The 15183-nt window shown below is 33.9% G+C and overlaps 3 protein-coding genes across 4 annotated transcripts in view; all 3 read right to left on the bottom strand.

The window, feature by feature from the left end:
* The window catches only part of LOC149968657 (uncharacterized), a 365051-nt gene that overhangs the window by 246181 nt on the left and 103687 nt on the right, over positions 1–15183 (bottom strand). The window lies entirely within an intron of this gene.
* Positions 1443–14132, bottom strand: LOC149968660 (G-patch domain and KOW motifs-containing protein-like). The gene is made up of 8 exons (XM_090154955.1): positions 13961–14132; positions 12432–12595; positions 11017–11260; positions 5637–5814; positions 4461–4593; positions 3362–3621; positions 2391–2460; positions 1443–1704 (listed from the first exon to the last, which is right to left on the bottom strand). Exons 1-8 carry the CDS (start codon positions 14092–14094, stop codon positions 1487–1489), a joined length of 1401 nt encoding a protein of 466 aa, XP_090011081.1. The 5' UTR covers positions 14095–14132; the 3' UTR covers positions 1443–1486.
* LOC149968661 (uncharacterized) lies at positions 8557–10939 on the bottom strand. Of its 2 annotated transcripts, XM_090154968.1 has the most exons (5): positions 10739–10939; positions 10599–10641; positions 9541–9906; positions 9310–9460; positions 8557–9241 (listed from the first exon to the last, which is right to left on the bottom strand). In XM_090154968.1, the coding sequence occupies exons 3-5, from the start codon at positions 9551–9553 to the stop codon at positions 8845–8847; spliced, it is 561 nt and encodes a 186-aa protein (XP_090011094.1). In that variant the 5' UTR covers positions 9554–9906; positions 10599–10641; positions 10739–10939; the 3' UTR covers positions 8557–8844. The 2 variants fall into 2 exon arrangements, with proteins under 2 accessions (XP_090011094.1, XP_090011095.1); XM_090154969.1 differs by lacking the exon at positions 10739–10939 and having other exon boundaries at positions 10599–10673.

Below are 15183 nucleotides of genomic sequence, written 5' to 3'. Positions count from 1 at the left end.
TAAAGAAATCCAAGGTTTCTAACTCAACCTGACAGCAAGTTCAGGACCAAAGAACCCAGCCTCTGCCCCCTTTTGGGCCAAGACATCAGCCTTCTCATTCCCATAGAACCCCTGATGGCCAGCAACCCAATTATGCTGAACTTATTGTTGGTGCCTAGCTCTGAGATTCAAACAGCTCTAAGCCTTGAGGGCCGCTTGACTATCTGAATAGATTTAGATAATGTTGACATGAAGCTTCTTTGTTAGACAGAAGCAAATGGCGTCAATTCGCCTGAAAAACGCCAGAATAAACACCAAAGGTTTTCATGAAAGTTGGATTACTAGTAAGACAATACATTCCCAAACCTGCACCAGACAAGTCTTAGACCCATCAATAAACTAATTCTCTGGCTCACAAGTAACCTAAATGGATTAGTGAGACACCACATTTATTCTCCTTCACCACAATTTTTACCATTTGTGATCAGTAGCGGCGCTAAGGTTTTTTCACAGTTGGGCTAATTTATTTGTGGCCCTCACAACTTTAGTGACCTCTTATAAATTTTCTAGGAATCCAGAAGAGTAAGGTCGTTTTATTGTTGCGGCTCGCATTGCGTTTACTGAACCCCCTCCCGACCTTGTATCCGACCTAGAGCTTGAGAGGGGACACATGCATTCTCTGGGTATTTCCCTAAATTCCCTTTCCTTTCTTTCTAATTGTCCATTCAACTTTATCTCAATTTCTGCTCCCTTCTCCTCTGTTTATGGTCTACTATCATCTTGAGTAAACGAATTGATTTAATAAAAAAAGTTTCCAGAAAAACGTTTCTTGGCAATAAAACAAATTTCTAGAGATAAAGAAAATTCATCAATTTAAATGTGGCCCTTTTAATAAAAATATATGGCCCTTCTCAGAAATGCAGGGGGGCTAAAGCCCACTTCAGCCCACCCTTAGCGCCACTACTGTTTGTGATGACAGATAGATCAATGGCTACACATTTAATTTTGTCTATTTTGGTATTGCTCCCACAATATATCAGGGCTATAGCTTACTTTGAAAAGTTATTCTCATTTAAAAAGCTTTATATACTTCATAATAAAAAAGATTTCATAAAGAGCACGAGAATAATATAACACTGACTTTATTTGGATTACCCTTTCACTATGATGATTTAAAGAGGGGCCTGCACTAATTTATTACAATCTTTTTTATTTATTTTTCTACATAAACTTCTCTAAAAACTACATATTCACTTTGATGTTTTGGTTTATTTATAATCTTAGAATGAATAAAAGTCAAGCTTGTACTTCATTCCTTTTGTTCTAGTGATTATCACCAGGTGACACTTTCTATTTTCATTCATATTCCCAACCAATGTTTACCACGTTTCCTTCCCTACTTGCAGTCAGTTTCATTCAGCAGTTATTTTTATGTAACTTACCACTAATTAAACAAACTACATAAAAAAATAAGTTACTTTATTTACATTTGAAATTTCCTAACATTCTAATCATGTAGCGAAACATCTCCAACAAACTCGCAAATATCATCATAACTAAAATTTGACACTATATTATCTGGAAATAGTTGAACGGTTGCGACGCATTGAGATTTATCCCTATGAATAATTTTTCCAACCATGCCTTTATCAGTACCTCTAACAACCATAATGTAACTTGGCTCTGATCTTGGAATTACCGTTTCTAACATACTTGAATTTATATCTGTAAAAAGTAAAAATATTAATTTAGTTGAAGTTAATAGATGGTTTTAAAGGATGATATCACGTATGTGTTAGTTTCTAACGTGAATATAAATCTGATTTTGGTAGTTGTAAGTTTTTCGGAAAACCTTTTCTTCCTTCTTTTGCAAAATAAGTGAAAATATCAATAGTATCCTTATGCTATTTTACCATGTCTAAAACTAAAATAAGTCCCAAATGGTATTGATCAGAAATCCATACCTCTACTTGGAATGCTTGTTGCGGCATTTTTTTTGCGTCACTATGTTAACTTAACAAACAACTACGTGAGAGGGGAGCGCGTGCAGAGGGGATTTTTCTCTCATAGGCGGGGCCAAAGATACCAGAGTGATCTCACCATGTGAGATATGACAGGATAAGCATTCCAAGTATTGATACATTCATGACAACTAAGAGGAAAGAATATACAAGGAGGATGCAGCTCCCATGTTGTAAGGGAATAACTGTATTCTCAAAATACGAAATGTTATAGGGTTGAAAGTTCTAAAATTGCAATTAAAAATAATGAGAGAATGTATGTTTTAACTTTTGGGAAACAACTCAAAAACTGACCACACCGAACTGTCCCAAGAAATTTATAATTATTTACCAGTGGTATGCACAATATTAAAAAAATTTGGTAAACAGTGTGGAATGAAATAACATTACCTTCTAAAACTTTTCCATCCATTGTCCTACATATACAGAGTATGGGACTGAGAACATCTTCAATAATTACCTGGGAAATGTTTTTTAACTCATTAATGATACTTTACTTTTAATTAAATAGCAGTAATGATAATCAATCAGTGATGTAAGGCGTTTTGTATTACGTGAGAGGGTAATAGCCAACACTAATACAACCACCCTCCATTAGTCTTAGCAAAGTGTTATCCACTAAAAATGGTGTGCAATTAAATTTGGCCATATCTTCTTGTCAATGTTTTAAAGGCACACTGAACAGGGTTGGCATGTTTAAACCAAGCGGTTTTTTAACTTTGCTACGAAACTTACCATTCACTACGAAACTAGAACAAAAACGTCTTCTTGGCCAAAATATTTGTACCTAATCAAAACTAAGACTTATCTTCTAGCAAGACCTTTGTAATATTCAAAACTGAAAATAAATCTACAACAACACTTTTTAAAGCGATACTGCTTTTCTATAGTTGATTAATGACTAATAATATTCGACTAGGCACACAATGCATCTAAACCTGTGTTTTTGTTTTAAGTCTTTAAACCAAAAAAAACAGGTTTTTTCCAACCCTGACACAATCATTCACGCATTATGGAATTATGCTTATTTCACACCTCTTTCTATTGGAAAAGACATCCCTAGGTGGCGACAGAAGGCTTTGGATTCTGTTCTAGTTTGAACTTTAACCTTCATTAAAGTTTGTTGCTTGCCAGAAGGCGGCGCCACATTTTTAGATAATTTCAGCAATGCATGAAACTGTTGTTTATGCAAACGTGTAATAACCTTGTGTAGATTCGTACATGTTCGCGTAAATGTCATTGCATGTGTTGCTGATTGGTTAGTCATTAGGGAAAAGTATCCACTATGGGAAACATTGCTTTACAATATATCTAAGGTGATGGCAAATGCTATTGTACACCTAGACATTTATAGTACATACTTTTATGTTGTAATATTTGCCCTTCTTGTAATTCTCATCAACTAGCCTGACTTTTATTTGTGGCATTAACCAGGATGGAGTTGACAGTGTTTCATCTTCACTGTGTTTGCTTTTGTACATTTTAGATTCCCTGCTAATACGATCATGTTTCGGAGAGCGGCTTCGACTCCTCTTTTTCTTTTTGTCCTTTGACCTTTTCTTTTTGTGGCTTCTTTGTGCACTTTCTCTTTCAGTGACAGCTTCATCGTATTGATTTTTATCTAGATTTACAGAGTTAAAAACAAATTTTTATAAAAAAAATAATTATGTGGCACCAAAAAATTTTTACACTATTATTATTTCCCCATAGGCCCTGTGCAGCTTTAAATTTTAGTCAAACTGGTGGTAAATAAAATAGTGGCTACATTGTTCACCTGTTGCAGACTTCTGAAATTAAGTATTAAGTCTTTTCACAGTTTACACACAGTAAACGAAGAATTCATTCCGATACCTAAGAATATGTGGCAATGGCATTAGCCCCTGGTATTACACTTGTAGATTTCATCACATAGAAAGAAACAGTCCCAAAAAATCAAAAGCAGATGAAGTATGCAGTATCTTATTCTTAGGTACCTTAAGGTGGAAAATGGACAGGAAAATAGTCGAAATTTCCAGTCTTAACAAAAATGAGATTACTAGTCCATATGGCAATAGTGGACAATATGTTTAATTAAAAAATTGTGTATCAGAGTGATTTAACATTCTAATTTGTACATTTCGGACAAATTTTTGTAGTGTTCTTGCGAATTTAAGTATAATTTCACTAATCTAAAATTATCAATCAAACTGCTTTAGCTTCGGACATTAAATATAGGACTTTATTATGTACTATTGACCAATATTAGTCACATTTGTCATTTTTTGCACTATTTGCCACTGGCATCAACTATTATAAAATTAAGTGACCTTTTCGTAACACCAATTCTTGAGTAAACTACATGCTCAACCCAGTCAATTTGGGCCTGTTCAAATTAACACTTAACTTGATATATATATATATATATATATATATATAAAAAGGTTCTTAACTATACTGATGTAAATTTGTTACAACACTTACTCATAACTTTTCCTTCCTGTAAATACTCTTTTTTGCTCACAACCTGGATAAATAATTCCGGAAGATGAATTTGTTTAGATGAAAGGGCGAGTTTTATATAAACTCTCCCCGTGTCATCATCAATACTTTCCACCTGGAAAAGAGATACCTTATTAACAAAGCTTAAAGAAAAACAAAAAATTGCTTTAAATCTTTTATAAAGTGCATCTTGTAATGAATTTCTAAGTACACATTTAAACTACTAAAAAAATTAAACAATTTTTGTATTTGTTTGAGTAAACTTGCATGCTTTTAACATTTATTTTCGTCAAGGAATTGAAATAAAAACATTTTAGCCGAAACTATTGTGAAATCTTAATATTTCTTTTTTCCTGTGCACATTTGATTTATTTTAAATATAGTCTTACTCGTGCAGTTTTAAAAAAGACTAAATATTTGGTTCTTATTTTGAGGTAATGGGATACACTGTTATTCAGTGTGCCAGGTAGTTTTTGGATTCAAACTAAAATTCAATTCAATGAATTTTCCATGACATTTTTACTGGTATTTTTAAAAATTCCCTGATTTTTAAGCCCATTTTTAAATTCTCCAGATACTGTGGCAACTATGTTCTTACTAGGGCATTTCAAGTAAATTTTTGTGAAGCTTCAAAATTGAAAAACTTAGCTTATACCAAAAAAATCATTGTTTTGGAATTTGTTTTCAGGTTTAAAAATTTTTCAGTGTTTGTTTTGTATTTAATATATTGGTTACTACCGATTTTATAATTTTTTTGGGTAGCAGAAAACTTTTGTAAGAATACACCTTAGGAGGTAAAAAAGAAAATAAAAGCTCTGAACACAATTTTGATTGACTTTATGTAGATATCCATTCGCTTCAACGGGCTAGAAATAAGGTGATAGGAAAATGTTGGGTGGCCTTAGTGTTGTCCAAACTATACCGGGACCATTCATTCACCCTCTCCGATGCTAGTTTACTTAGGATAAATCACCCCACTCCCACATTTTTCTTTCACAGACGATTTTATGCACCCTATCGTTAGCCCAACCAATTACATAGCCCTTTAACTTCATTTAAATTGTTTTTAAACAGGTATGGTCAAAGATTATCATCATATCACAGTACCAATATCAGTTTATGAATTACGAGAAGTTAAATTGAATTTAAACGCATTACCTGACCATATAGTCCTTTGTTATTTCCCTCCTTGATAAGAACGTAACTTCCAATGGCTAGCCTCAAGAGATTGCCATCTTCATCATTATCTGGTTTGGCATTTTGAAGAGCTTTTGATCTGTCAGCTCCAAGACCCAATCCTTTAGGTCGCAACACAACCTCAATGGGTTGCACACACCTTTAAATTTATAAATATGTACATGTTGTGATCATTGAATTTTTTAATTATTCAGACTGATAAACCCATCTATTCTACCCAATTAAAGAAAGTAGGATATTCGATGGTGGATAAACAAAATTCATGATTTTGCCAATAGGAGTTTTGTTGATTGTTTTTCTAGGTGAAAGTTCTGCAGGAGCATCTATTTCTACTACAAATGCAAAATGTGAAGAATTTTAAAAAAAGTACATGGTGATCATATTTTTAAAATTATTCTACCCAATTATGAGGCAAATGAAATTGAGATTTCATAAAATAATTCTTTAAATGAAAATAAAACCAAACAAAATTTAATGAAATAATTAAATTTTAGTTTGTATTAAAAGCAAACGAATTACCAATCATGAAACATAGGTATAAATTAAATAAAAATCAATTTACACCAAAATTTGTTATGTAAAAGCGTGGTTTAACTAATTATGTTTGTTGGTGCAACTTTAATTAAACTTGAATTCACTGATACTATATCGTAAATAGTAAAATTGTTGATATTTTCAATTATTGTGTTGATAAATTTGTTAATTTAAGTCAGGTAGTATTTCTTCCTTGTTTAAATGTGACAACTTGTACACTCAAGGCCCGTCTACAATACGAAATATTTGCACCTAAGTTCGCTCGCGCGCTTCTTACGTGTGTCATTGGCACACCAAAAATTTGCTTATACGCTAGTCGTCTCGAGCTCGCTAGAAATCTTTGGCTGGTCAAACATTTACGCTTGGTACGCGTCCAATCATCCAATTACATCGCTCCACAATAACGTAACTAGTTTGGTTCTCACCCACCGATATTTTGAAATGGTGCCGGTTTGTAGTACGCTCAAAAAATTGCAATTAAATAATAAACATTATGTTCATGTTACTACTTAATCTGAAGAATTTTGGGTTAGAGGTATTTTCAGATGGTGATAATCACAACTTAATACCTATCTTTTTCCCTAAGCTAAGACTCTACCATGAGGTTTATGATGACCCAATTATATATTGAACATTGTCAGATGACACCAACTCAATTTGATTATCTTTACAATTTGGAAAAAAAACAACTTGCAAAAACAAGAATCACATTTATGGAAAAGTAAAGACTATTTAACACTCTGGTATTTTTAAATTATATATTGTAATAAATTATCAATCATTAAATCACCAATCATTTTTCAGATATTTGACTTCAGGTGACAGATATAGGTCACTGTCATTGGCAAGTCAACGGTTGCAGAAATAATCCCAGAGACATGCAATAATATCTGCGATACACTACTGCCATTGTATTTGGTATAATTAACTAAATCATCTATGATGAAAGTAGCCCTAAAAAAATAATTGAACTTTCCTAATTCTGGCTTCAGATTTTTTAATTTTATAGGGCATTAGCAGCATGTGATGCTAATTAGAAATTTGTGTTTGTGGATATTGGAAATTATGGTCGGATAAGTGATGGAGATATATTGGAAGCATCTGATCTAGGCAAAGTAATTGAAGACGACAATTATTATCCTGACCCATGGAAAATAAGAAATCGAATATGAACTGCCACTTTGTTTTGTTGGAGATGATCGAAGCATTTCCCCTACAAAAACCTTTAAATATTCTGGAAAATACCTTCCATATGCCGGGAACATTTTCAATTATAGATTATCTTGTGCAAGGCGGTGCATTGAAAATGCTTTTGGGATTTCTAGTGCAAGGTTTCGAGTTTTGAAAAAAAATCAATACATCTTGAGCCTCAAAATGCAGAAAGTGTGGTTAAAGCAGTGGTTTGTCTGCATAGCTTTCTAATGACGGAGGAAGATGATCGGAGATATTGAAATTTTCCGACTTCACTGATGAGAGTGGAAATTTAGTTACGGGTACTTGGAGAAGTCTTATGTAATAGTTTCAATTTAATAATTTGGTAAACCCTGACTTACCATTCAAATAAAATCGTCAAATTAGTATACGCCCTGCGATCTTTCAACTACTAACAATTGTAAAATTTGCTTCAACCGTTCTCCCAGCTTGACATTCGAGTTAGTTTTAGTTTACGCTTCTAGAAACTTCCAAAACACACCAAGACTAATTATAAATAATCAAGCCAATAAGAGACCAAACATCTGATTGTGTACGGGTATCACTTTCCGCTTCAAAAAGGGAACTGAATACAGGTACCCTATTTGAAGTGATTGCAGCACCACAAAACGCTCCATTTTTTGAAAATTTACATTGGGTTCTCCTTTGATTGCCTTGAACTTTAACCATAACGCAAAAACCCTCGGTTATTCAAGCTATTCAAAATACCAAATATTTCAAATATTCGACTATTTGATCAAGAAAATTGAATAGTCGCGAATATTTTCAGACTATTCGATTTGATACTCAATTGAATTATTTGGTGTAATCAAATATTTTTCACACCCCTAAAATAAATACTGAAGTTTAATACATCAAATAAATAATTGAATTAAAACATAAAATTAACTATTATAAACCCTCCATCTTAGCATAGACAAGGCTATATGATACGCAAATAAAATATTAAGAGAAACGTTTTGGTGAGGCTTTAATTTGGCCATGGAAACAAACATTTTTGAAAAGTTAAAAACCAATTTTGTAGAATATTTTTCTAAATTTAATAACAATGTTTTATCAATAAAGCCAAATATTATACTACACAATATAGTAAATTTACTAAGTTTCACATTAACTATTTGAACTAAAGCCCTTTGGGAATTTTCAAGTTACTACTTAATCCAGAGTTTAAATAAAAACCCCTTGTGAGTACATAAAATATGCAGAAAGAAGGAAATATATAAAAATTATTTTCTTAGTCCATCAACTTTTTCTTACAATTACACTTAAAATTCACGTTTTGCATGACATTGATATTTGGGTATTAATGATTTCTAATCATCTTTCAAACTTAAAAGATATAATTCAACTGGATAATTTCTAGGTGGCTCTGATTGACCCAAACAACCCTTTCCGATTTTCTTATTATTTTCCTTGAATATTTTCATAAGAGTTTGTTCATATCCATCTTTTTTTTGGTTTTTATTTTTTTTATAGGTGGTTGTTCAAGGTCATCAGCCGTGTTTTTTTCGGAAGAAGTGGTAGCTCTTGAAGTAGGAGTGGTTAATGACCAAGGTGTTGAATTTGGTGTAGAACTACTTTCGGTTGATGGGGTGGAAAAGGTAGACGCTGCAGATGTAGCCCAACTAGACAAAGATTGAATGTTGCTACATGCCAAATTTAAAATACTTTTCCCTGCCCTTGTTGCAGCGAGTAGCTCTGGTTCCTCGTTATCAGACAAAGATAGTGGAGAGCTGTCTACAATGAATTCTCCCACTGATGTACTCAATATTAGTTCATCTTGAAATTCTTTTAGAGAGGAATCTTTAATTGATGTTGATCTATGAATGCCCCCAAAATTAGAATTAATTTTTATTTATAATATTAAAATCTGTTATCAGAATATTACTTCCTAGATTTAATAGTATAATTTAAAAACTCCATATTGTCCAAATTATCCCAAGGCTCACGTGGAGTGTACTCACTGCCACTTAATTGGCCTTTTTTTCTTGTCACATATTTATCACGCATAGCCTTCCACCAGCCTTTTAATTCATAAACTGTAAAATATTATGTATAATAAAATTATTAAACCTACTTTTAAAAGTTAACCAATTTAGTTTGCCTTGACTAAACTTACCAGCGTATCCCATTCTTTCTGATATCCTTATCTAGGTCGCTTCTTTATTCCCATTATTTTATATAAATATGAAGTTGGGTGTTCCAAAGTTAATTGAACTATCATCATTAATTGTGGGTTTAAAATTTTTATCCGTATTTGCCGAGAGAAATACTAACGGCGGTTAAACCAAAAGCGCAGACGTCTTTACATCCATTAGTGGCGTCATTATGTACCACGTGACCGTAGGGTAGACGCTTATTGGATGAAACTTTACAAGCTATACTCAAACGAATTTCAGTGTGGACGAGTTGCAAAACAAGAATGCGATTTTCACGTTCCAAGCGTTGAAGAGAGGCTCACCAAAAACTCTCAGTGTGGACAGGCCTTTAGTTATATAAATAAGATCTTGCTTAGACCCAATAAATTTGTATGACTACTTTAGCTTTTTCTCTATGCCCCAAAGGAAAAAAAGTATATGGGATATCTAGTTGCGTCATGTCTTACTGAATGAAATTACTCTCTAGTTAAGGGGTTTTCCCCCGAGATCTTCAGTTTCCCCTTCCATAAAAACTTGTTGAGGTTAACGGTAATAGTTAGTGTAGGGAGCTGTTGGCTCGCGTGGCTTGCCACCACCCTCCTACGCATTGTAACCCGGCCACCTGAATTAAAAAGGCTTTAAAAGTCGCTCGATGACTTAGGCCTAGGGTGGTGCCTTGGGTATTAGCCTAGCTGATTATTAACTTAGATTAAATCAAATCCTTGTTTTAGATTTGACTCCTTATTACCATTTCTACAACAGTGAGATAATTTTTTTAACATGTTAGCATAAGTAACATAATAACTATAAGTATGTAAATTAATAATAATATTTTTTGTCATGAGCTGACTTCTAAGCCACAAAATAAGCATACTAGTACATTTTTAGCAAAAAAACTGGGGAAAAGTATCATGTAACGAATTTTTAGAGCTATTGAGCAATCTGGGTTTAGTTCTCAGCACAGAGCCTCCTAATGTGTAAGTATGCCTGAGGCAAAATATACTACAGGTTTCGTACAAAATTTCCGGAATTAAATTACCTGACATTTCCAGGTTTTCCCAGACCAAATTGCTAAATTTTCCCTGACCATTTTTGTAGAATAAATGAATGGTTTGAGGTAAAATCATGAAAAATATTTATTAAGTAATTTAATTTGGGGTTATTTTAAAATTCCCTTACCTTTAAAGCCCATTTTCTAATTCCTTGACTTTTCCCTGACCTTTTGGAATCATTTTCAAATTCCCTGACTTTTCCAGGTCGTGTACAAACCCTGTACTACTAACAAGGATGATAACATATGATACTCAGTATGAGTGCCAGATCGCTTGGAATGTCAGTGTCAAGAAAGGTCCAGTCAAGAAATTAGCATTAAAACCATAAGAAATGTTATACTTATGGTTTTTATGTTACTTATGATGTTAGTAACATGTTAAGAAAATAAATGTAAAAAAACCTACTCTTTGTTCCTCAATCCAATGGCCATCCCTGGTTTCCATCCCATTCCCCTCAACATGGCCAAGCCAAACTTGTCGACTGGAATTCTATCATAGTCATCTAAAGTAGATTGTTCAGCTCTTAAAGACACGTCTAACTTGTCATCAGTTTCGTATCCTTCAGGGATTTTGTTCCTGAGTATTAGAGGTATTTGATAGTTTTCATCGTATAAGGATCTTTCTCTAGATTCATGAAATTCCTTCGTTTCTACAGAAAAAAATAACATTACAAAAAATGCAAAGATAATTACTACTATTAGATTTTTCAAGATTAGGTTGAATTCATATAAAATGAAAATTTTAGAGCTTATTTTAAGTAGTGTTTAAGCCTTTAATGTGCAAGAACCAATTTGAAATGTGATTTACTATCATTTCTAATAAAGAGAAGGCCATGCAGCTTAAATTGAGCTGTTATTCCTGTTCTGCATTTTTTCTACTATATTGCCATAAATACCTAGGGTATTTGGTCTAAATGGTGCAAGCAAAAACTACACAATTTAAAAAAGTAGGTGCTTGGTGACCACAGAAAAGCTCTGAAACTTTTAAAGGAAAATAGGAAATTTGTAGTTAATTTGTAGGAAGTTATAGCAGATTTTTTTGGAAAATAAAAGAAAATATAGGATAATTTCTATTGAAATTAATGGAAAATGTCAGTTTCAAATACGTATGAAGTTAAAATCTATGGTTTTATAAAGGGAATTTCGTTGAATAATTGGCAAAGCGAAGGAAGTTTTCTAATATGGAAGAAAATTTCTGTTTGGCTTGAATTTCCATAATGCAATAACTGTTAACATTGTTTGAAATACTTTATAACAAAACATTACATGTAAATCCAAAAATTCCTCAAAAATAGTGTTATTATAGGAAGTTGTAGGACGGTTCAGTACACTATCATACCATTTTATTCTAATTTTTACTGAAAAAAGTTTGCAAGAGCATAACCGAATATGTTTCTTTTCATTTTACATGATACATATTTTCTATCATAAATCTAATATCATTGTTTTTTATTTCTTTACACTCGTAACCCCCTGTCTAAAAAAGGGTAAGATCTAGCTTCTGAAGTCTGGCGTACGTGGCGCGGCTAATCAAATAAAATATTACCATTAGTTAGTTAATCAAGAATCGTCTTATTTTTAAATGTTTTTCTGAAAGTATTTTTCCAATACCGGCATTGACAAATATCGGCTTCGCTTCAGCCGATATTGGCCGATACCAATATTAGAAAAATGGTCCGATATATCAGTGCATCCCTAGTAATATATAAGATGTGTGGTCACCCTGCCCTAACCTCATTGCATATATTTTAAATCAATTTCATTTGGCCTTGGATTAAAAGCTTTTAAACAAATAATAAAAAAACGAACATGAATACATACGAGCGATTATCTCATTTGCGGCTTGCTGTTCTAAAGTTTGTGGTTCTCCATCTTTAGTTATCACACTAAGGTTTTCTCGTAGTTTTCTTTCATCTGGTAAGCGCCATTTATTTTGAACAATCAATGGAATGACAAGTTCTTTTTCTTCCTCTTGGGGTTTGGTGCTAGAATACAAAACTTTTTAAAATAACTAAAGGCTATTAAAAATATTGTAGCTACGCTCCAGTCATATACTAAATATAACGATAAAAAATTTGTTCTTAGTAAAAAAGGTGAAGGGGATTGCAATGACAGTAAATTCTTGCTCAAATTGTTAGTGGGTCTTCCATAAAGAATGCATTGAGGCTATTCTCTTTTTAAGGCAGAATGAAGCACACGTAGGTAACACCATTCCTGAAGCGCCCTATCGAAACCTAACTTACCACAAACAAACAAACAAACTAACCTATAATCTCCACTTTAAACGAAATTATCCCATAAAAAGTGGATTGCCTTTTTCACAAATCCTACTTAAAGCGTTTGACAACAAGGACCTGAAGTATCATCCTATATATTCTCACCAGATCTAATGTTATCAGTTAATAGTGACATTATACCAGTAGCATAATATATCTCTTCCATCTAGTATCCATCTAGGAGATTAAAAGAAACATGTACCTTCGCATGTTCAATGCAGATTTTGTTGTAATCGAATTTTCTAGCTCTCATTACTTGCGACAAAAAGTAAAAGTTAAGTTTTAGTTTTTTCAATATTTATTAATTTAACTTTTTTTATTAAAAATAGTATCTTTAACCATGGATTTAATTGGGTGGTTAAATCCTCTCAAACGTTTTTTGAAAAGTCAACGGGAGCCTGCAAACGTACATGTTTCGAGCGAGTAACATTATGAAGCTAGGCAATTAATATGTTCCTCGTAAGAGATATATTATATACCTCTGGTAATACCCGAAGTTATCAGACCGCTATATATCTCATACTAAGTGCATTTTCCATATGGGATCTCCCTTTAATCGACATTTACAAGTTTCACTATCGCCATCTAGCGAAAGGCAATGACGTGCATATCAAATGTGTATACCATTAATTGCCTAGTACAATTTTTGGGGGTAACTCTCCCCAAGTTATTCACCCTCCATTAACTTTGGTTCATTACCTTCTGTTAATACTAACTTAACAGTGATATCACACGAACAAAGAACACATGATAATATATGAGAGAGACAAAGTGGTGAGGTAAGTAGCACCTGAAATAGTGACTTTTCTTGTTAATAGGTTAGACCCAATGACCACAGCCAAACAGGCAATGACGTTTAACTATTTTCATAGCATGAGAGTAACTGTTATCTTAATATTCTGATGGGTATTTTAACTCAGATGAATTGTAAGGTCAAACTGAGTTAAACCACAAGTTTTTCATGGTATAGCAAAGTATTTTTTGGCCCATGCAGTCTACAATGCTACATTCCCCCATAATAATAGGGCTTATAGCTTCATACGAGTTTAAATTACTTAAGCCTAGGACACTCACCTTAGAATCTTGTGCCTATCAACTGAAAGGACAAAGTCAGTATTTTCGTCGTCATTTGATTTAACAGTTTTACTTATATCAACTTTATTTTGCTGCTGTACTGTTTTGCTAAATTTAAAAGATATTCCAGACATTTTTTATAAACTATCTCCACGACCTGACCTAAGCGAGTAAGGACTAAGGACCAGAGAGTAGAAGGATTGAGGACAACGAATAGCGTCTGCTTCAATATAGAGATAAATGTTCTCGAAGGGTACGACCATTGAATAGGGCTGCGTTCAACAACTCTAAAAAACCTTCTTTTTTTTTTTGACAGCCACACATCGGTGTCGACCCAAGGCCTTAGACACCAGCACTCAATAACTGATTAATCAGGGCGAGATATGTGTAACGGCCACGCCAACGGGGGGATACGTGGGGACAGGGGTGGGGACACCCGTGGCGGAAGTATGCCGACCACCCGTTGGGGGATTGGTGGTCTTCCTCACACGGCCATCCACAAACTCTGCCTCCCGGACGCCTGGGATTACAGGAGTGAGCCACTACTCCCGGCACTCTAAAAAAGCTCAGCGCTGAGCTCAACGGTCAGCGGTTTTTTGCTGAACGGGTTTTTTGACTTCCGGTTTTGACGTCACGTTGATCATCGGAGACTCAGCGGAAACATCGGCTGAGCGAGATGGTTTTTCCGTTGCTCATCGGTGTCGTGACGTCATTCGACAAAGTTAAAGGAGGGGTAGCAGACGATATTTTGTTCGTTAAGTCAGCGAACTATAAATCGTACAACAACTTTTAGATTTTTGTGACGTAGCGTTGATTAAAAGAACTCAACGATAACTCAACGGTTTTTCTCCGTTGATAGTTGTTGAACGCAGCCAATGTGTTTCTATAAAATAAATCAATATAAAAATTAAATGTATAAAATGTTTTTTCCCGCGTCACGAGCTTAAGCTTTTAGTGTTTTATTGGCACGCGCTTTTCGCACGTCGACTTCAAATACCAAAATCTTTATCGACTCGAGCGCGTGCTCTCTATCTTCAATAACTTTAGCTAGCCACCACTAGAGACAGATGCCGCCACGATAGAACGATAAAGTTGATAAAGTCTCCCTATTGAACCAAAGAGTATAAAAACTATGTAACCTAGAGATATAATGACGGTCGAAAGCAGTAAAGGAAGTTGTAGCAACCGGGGGGAAGGCACTCAGTGAATTTGCACTTCAAATT

Source organism: Leiobunum rupestre, chromosome 1 (genome assembly GCF_980474605.1).
Source record: "Leiobunum rupestre chromosome 1, qqLeiRupe1.1.hap1, whole genome shotgun sequence".
Lineage (NCBI taxonomy): Eukaryota > Metazoa > Arthropoda > Arachnida > Opiliones > Sclerosomatidae > Leiobunum > Leiobunum rupestre.
This window is presented reverse-complemented; position numbering and strand designations above follow the sequence as displayed.

Coding starts and splice junctions, on each gene's coding strand:
- LOC149968661 (XM_090154968.1), bottom strand. Junction 9,242..9,309: donor TATACTATTAAATCTAGGAA/GTAATATTCTGA, acceptor GGGCATTCATAG/ATCAACATCAATTAAAGATT.
- LOC149968660 (XM_090154955.1), bottom strand. CDS start 14,094: ATGTCTGGAATATCTTTTAAATTTAGCAAAACAGTACAGCAGCAAAAT. Junction 5,815..11,016: donor ATTGGATTGAGGAACAAAGA/GTAGGTTTTTTT, acceptor ATAAATTTAAAG/GTGTGTGCAACCCATTGAGG. Junction 4,594..5,636: donor ACAAAGGACTATATGGTCAG/GTAATGCGTTTA, acceptor TCTCTTTTCCAG/GTGGAAAGTATTGATGATGA.